Below are 6,197 nucleotides of genomic sequence, written 5' to 3' on the forward strand. Positions count from 1 at the left end.
CCACGAGTTACCACACTGCCCATGGTGGATGACCAACAAATGTGCCCAGCATCATATGCTGCATCCATGAGGGTAGCAAGCACTCATGGAGGCACACCCATCCGCATGGGTCTACGGAGGCTTTGGCATGCTAAGGGAGGTCCTCACTTTGCCTAACCATCCCCTCCAATCTTCCACAAAAGATAAGGTTTGAGGGAGTTAAAGATATGAAAGGTCCCTTTGGACTTCATATGCCCTCCACACTACCTTAGAGACATGTGGGGTTATTTGGCATCCTTTTTCCCATTTTGAAATTCCCATGTACCTATGCGAGATTTGCACCTCCAACTTGAAGATCTCAAACCTCCCAACAATGACCAGGTTGAACTCTTCTCGCTCACACTAGCACTTGCACTATAACTCACACTAGCACTTGCACTATAACTCTAGCTCACACTCTCACTCGCACTGGCACTAGCACTTATACTCTAAAAAATCTCCCCTCCTTGCAGGTTTGATTAACAAATATCCAAAATCTACTAATATCATTCCTAATAAGAAAATTAAGCATCCTAAATTCTAATCCCAAAAAATTGTAAAATTTGTCTTCTTTGAATTATGCCTTGAAAAATATGCATATTGATAATAATAGCAAGTGCCCCAAGCATGAGTATCCACCACTTTGACTAAAGGAGAGCATCCCAAATCCTAATCCCAAAAAAATGTAAAATTTTTCTTCTTTGAATTATTCCTTGAAAAATGTGCATATTGATAATAATAGCCAAGTGCACCAAGCATGAGTATCCACCACTTTGACTAAAGGAGAGGCATACGTAAATTTGGGGGGAGGAAGGTTAAAAGATTTTCACTTGTGTATAGCATGGCTAATAATACTAATGTGATATACTCAAAGGCCTCATTAGGTATTATACACCTTGCTATAAGATACATATTTGCATGAGAAATTGTGATTACAAGGCAAAAATTCTAACTACTATTCATGAAGTAAGTTTGGATAACTTAGGTTCCAATTCAAAATGTTCTTTACAAATATATACATTTAAACAACCCAAAATTATACAGCCAAGTTACAACAATTTGTGCAAAAAAACAAGGAATATAGTTAAGGAAAATGATAACTGTAGAACTACTTAGAATCAACTCTAGTAAAATTCTTGCATATTTCTATTCATGAATATAAGCTAAAAAAGAAAATCTAGTGAAAGAAAGTGCTATATGTCTCCTTTGATTGTAAGAGTTCCATGTCATATTAAACTATGGTTTCATATTGTGATTGTAGAGAAAGAAAGTGTTATACGTCTCCTTTGATTGTAAGCGTTCCATATCATATTAAACTATGGTTTCATATTGTGATATATAGTAAAGATAAACTATTTCTTGCCAACACATTTTATGTGAGCACCCATCCACCAGATTACCATTGTATATAATATAAATCAACCACAATTAAAAGAATCACAATAACTATCTTGTCAAGACACTTTATGTTAGCACCCATCCACCAAATTACCATTGTATATAATACAAATCAACCACAATTACAAGGATCACAAGGCTTGCTCACTCACACCATCTTTAACTTCAGATAAAAACTAAAAATTGTAAAAATTATAGAACTATAAGAATAACCATGAAATTGGATATTTACACAAAATTATTGAACTTGCTAGGAGTCTTTAGTTATGAAGCATGTATAGCTTGGAAACAACACTCTGTGGTAGTAGAGATTAAACCCCCCGACCACCCTTGAGCTTTTCTTACTCTTTCTCACTCTCACTCTCACTCTCACTCTCACTCTCACTCTCACTCTCACTCTCACTCTCAAATACATTAGCATTGGCACTTGCACTCTCATAAATCTCCCCTCCCTAGAGGTTTGGATGATTAGCATTCGCACTTGCACTCTCATAAATATCCAACTCTCTCTCTCTCTCTCTCTCTCCCTCTCTCTCTCTCTCACCCCCCACACTGTCACTCACACTAGCACTGGAGTTTCAAAAAAATCAAAGCTTCTCTTCATAGGGTGAGAACCATCACTTGCACCTTCAAATTTATCTTACAAAACTACGACAAAACTTCCTAGGTGCCAAATGAGCTCAAAACATATATTTACCAACAAATATGGAGGAGGTAATAGGCATCGAAACTATGGAATTAGACTAGGGTCACTTCAGCAACGTGAACATAATAATAAACTCTGTCATATAGATTTTTCAAAAATTCTTACAGTAACATGCTAAAAAACAACTAGTAAAACATGGAAAATCATGACATATTTTTGTTTTTTAGGAAGTGTAATATGTAAAAGTTCTTCAAAATGGCTTGTAGACCTCTACTTCTAATCTAGATACAAAAGACATGGTTTATAGACCTCTACTTCTAATCTAGATACACAAGAAATGTTTTATTTTTGTTAAAAATATATGCATAAAATGGAGCAGCACATATTACACACATTGAGTTATGATCCGCACGGTAAATCTTTGAAGTTGATTAAAGAATGTGACAAATATTTATAGTATTTAAAGGAAAGTCCATGTTATTTAAAATCTCGGGGGGTTCACTATCTATAAACCCTCTATATCACGTGTGTTCAAGGCCTAGTTTAAAAACCCCTAATCTGTGAATTTTTCATGAATAAAACACACCCTTTTCCTGTTCAATCTGTGAATACCCCGTTTTACTGGTACCCTTTTGTTTGTAAAAAATGTGTTAAAAAAGGATTTTAAAAATCCCTTCTATTGAACCCACGTACTACACTTACATATTTATGAGTGACCCCCCTTGAGTTTGAAATTTATGTGTTCAAGGAGATACATTACACATTAGCACAATATGTCTAAATCCTTTTGAAGAAACATGGTGCTTGATTATAGTTTGATGCTAAAAAGAAAGAGAATCTCTTAAAGTGGTAGTATTTGTCTATGGACCCACTTTTTGCTACTTTCATGTATTCTTAATTTGAAAAACTAGTCTATACTATGATGTTATGAGTTTTTGAAATGATGATTACATGTGGAAGGTCTATACTGTGATGTTATAAGCTTTTGAAATGATGATTACATGTGTGAGGTCAAGGTATAAAATTATATTTCATGTAAAAACCATAAACAATTAGACTAAAATAATACATTTATTAAAGACCCAAGTAGTTTTATGGTGTTGACATGGAAACATCGCTACTCTGTACATAGATTTGGATCCATGCTCATACTTTACAAAAAGTAAACACTCATTTTGTACTTGGTGTTTGTACTTGGTGATCACATCCTTTTGAAGTTTCTCGCATCTCAACATAGACAATCAACTTTCTCTTGAGAAATCTTAAAAAATAAATTCAAAAAGTAAGTCCACATGTATATAAATTGTATAGGGTGTTGGTGATTCCAAGTCCATAGCTAGCGGAAACGATGCTTTTATGGTTAGCAACCTTGAAGATGTGGTTTCTATAGATAAGAAGATACATGTAGCTTTCTGTTTAAGGTAGATTGCTTGGTATAATAATGAGCAAGCAAGCATGTATGTTGAAAGGCAATAAAGAATATTTTTGTTTTTGGAACAAGGACAATGTCCTTACTACTTTAAATAAGGGGAATATAAGAGTCATTTTGTACTTTTAAGTAGAAATACACATCACTACTTCTGTCATATAAGCAATGCATACAATGCATGTGTGGTTTAACTAACAAAGGGCATGCTTGGTGGGAAATGAGAATCTAAAGAAAATTGAGTAAGTGTACATGTGTGCACGTGCATGCATGCATAGGTGGTGTGGTGGGTGTGTGTGAGATGCACATGTGTCTGCATGTACGTAAGCATGTGGTTGCCTTTTTCTCAACTAACTTATTGAAACTCACAACCTAGATTTTCTTTTTTCGTGTTTTTCTCAATTATTGGAGAATGTTAGCATGGCCTTTTGTGTGGAACTCTAATAGACTTGTGTGCCCTTGAAATCTAAGGTGGTAATGTCCTTGAAAATCTTGGGTCAAGTAAGTTAAGCCAAACTTTGGGGATGCCTTTCATTGTAGATGTATAAGTTCTTGTAAGTGCGAGCAATGGCTAACGTTGTCAATTCCTCTCACTAATTAGTTGCTTTCCTTATATGGGAAACAAAATGATGTGGGAGAATGTGTGCGTGCACACGCACATGTGTGTGTGTGTGTGTGTCTGTGTGAGAGAGAGAGAGAGAGAGAATGTGTGTGTGTGTGTGTGTGTGTGTGAGAGAGAGAGAGAGAGAGAGAGAGAGAATGCGTGGGTGTGAGAGGGAGAGAGAATGTGGGGATGTGGGACAATATGTGTGTGTGAGAGAGAGAGAGAGAGGGAGATGGAGAGTATTTTTACAAAAAGTGTGTGTGTGTGTGTGTGAGAGAGAGAGAGAGTCCGAGAGGGAGAGAGAATGTGACGGGCATGGATATTGGCTGTCGTTGTACACGTCAACGAGGGCGGCCCTCGTTCTTCCTCTCCAAAATGCCCGTGCTACCCGCGTGTTTTGTTTGCCATAAAAAAACCTTCATGCTCCCACGTTCAAAGCCCAGCTACACCAGCCTACCTCTATAGAGACTTAGCTGCTTGCTTGCTTGTAACTCGGGCTGTCCTCTCTCTCTCTCTCTCTCTCTCTCTCTCTCTCTAATTGCGTCAACTTTGAAGATTCTTCTTGGGAGGGTTGCAATATATTCATTCCATTCAAAGCTTCAATGGTCCCTCAAATTGAGGCCTGTGAGAAAGGAAGCAAATACAGAGGAGTGCGTATGAGGAGCTGGGGGAAGTGGGTTTGCGAGATCCGCCTCCCCAACAGTCGAGAGAGGGTGTGGCTCGGCTCCTACGCCACCGCAGAAGAAGCTGCTAGAGCCTACGACGCTGCCCTTGTCAGCCTCCGCGGCCAATCCTCTGCTCTCAATTTCCCCCAACACCCCCCTCCCATCGCCTCCCGTTGCCTCACCGCTAGATGCTTGCGAGCCACAGCTGCATTTGCAGCCTCGTTCGCCCACAGCAGCAGCAGCAGCACCAACATTGACAAAGACCGCCCCACCCCTAGTACTCGACCATCACGAAAACATACAAAACAATGCCACTGCATCCTCGACACAATCTCAGGCTCACATCCCCAGCTTCCAGCGGACGACATACAGCAAGAAGAGATGCCGCAATTTTACGACTTGCAAGAGCTTTGCTGGGTGGGCGATGATCTTCAACAACACGGGCTCGTTGCTACATCCACCGCATTCACCTCCCTCTACAGCTTCGACGTAGGAAAGAGTGACCATCCATCAAAAGAGCCCTTCCTTTGGCAATCTTAGAAGAAGATATCAAATCCTTTGGCAATCATAGAAGAATAAGATATTGTGCCCTTCCTTTGGCAATCTTAGAAGAAGATATAAAATACTTTGGCAATCTTAGAAGAAGAAGATATTGTGTTTTTGTGTGTGTGTGTTGTTGTTGTTGTTGTTTTGTTTTTTGGGGGGGAGGGAGGCTAGGTTTGAATCAATTCGAATTTATGCCCACATAGTGGGGCTCCAATGTCCTACCCCTTTGCTATCTCCCCACCCCAAGTAATTGAGAATTAAGGAAAGGACCGCACTATCTTTGCATTTCTATATTTTTATTGTTGAGTGCCTACTCTCCATATCACAATTCCATCACAACACAACAGAGTCCCATTTTTGAAATTGAAGAATGAATTCGAACTTATGCTCGTAGAGTGGCACTCCAACGTCCTACCCCTTGGCTATCTCCCCACCCCAAGTCATTGAGAATGAAGGAAAAGACCTCACTATCCTTGCATTTCTACGGTCTTATTGATGGTTGCCTGCATTCCATATCACAATTCCATCAGATTTAACTGTTTGCAATCATCTATGAGTTTATAATTATGAACCATCATGAGACCATATATATTAGAGAGGGATTTTTGTGAAAGTAAAAGGAAAATTAAGGAGTACGCCAGGACCAAGAATAATAAAATTAAGGAGAGAATGACAAATTTAAGAACAAAAATAACATCTTAAAGTACGATCGAAGTTTATAGAAGCCTAGTGCTTTTGTATAAGCAAAAAGCAAAAAGCGTAATAGCAAATAATATTTGTTTATTTTTTAGTGGCATGTTCCGAAAAAGAAAAGTTTTTTTTACAACCATTTTTGCATGTAATTTTAGTATTTATAAAATTTTATACTTGCTAGGTATATGGTTTTTATTTCAA

At 38.3% G+C, this 6,197-nt stretch overlaps 1 protein-coding gene across 1 annotated transcript; it reads left to right on the forward strand.

The window, feature by feature from the left end:
* Positions 1 to 4,547: 4,547 nt before the first annotated feature.
* LOC147626068 (uncharacterized) lies at positions 4,548 to 5,422 on the forward strand. Its single transcript, XM_086817894.1, has one exon. It carries the CDS (start codon positions 4,695 to 4,697, stop codon positions 5,295 to 5,297), a length of 603 nt encoding a protein of 200 aa, XP_086674020.1. The 5' UTR covers positions 4,548 to 4,694; the 3' UTR covers positions 5,298 to 5,422.
* The last annotated feature ends 775 nt before the right edge of the window (positions 5,423 to 6,197 follow it).

Source organism: Cibotium barometz, chromosome 23 (assembly GCF_041138505.1).
Source record: "Cibotium barometz isolate CiBa-2024 chromosome 23, ASM4113850v1, whole genome shotgun sequence".
Classification (NCBI taxonomy): Eukaryota; Viridiplantae; Streptophyta; class Polypodiopsida; order Cyatheales; family Cibotiaceae; genus Cibotium; species Cibotium barometz.

Coding starts and splice junctions, on each gene's coding strand:
- LOC147626068 (XM_086817894.1), top strand. CDS start 4,695: ATGGTCCCTCAAATTGAGGCCTGTGAGAAAGGAAGCAAATACAGAGGA.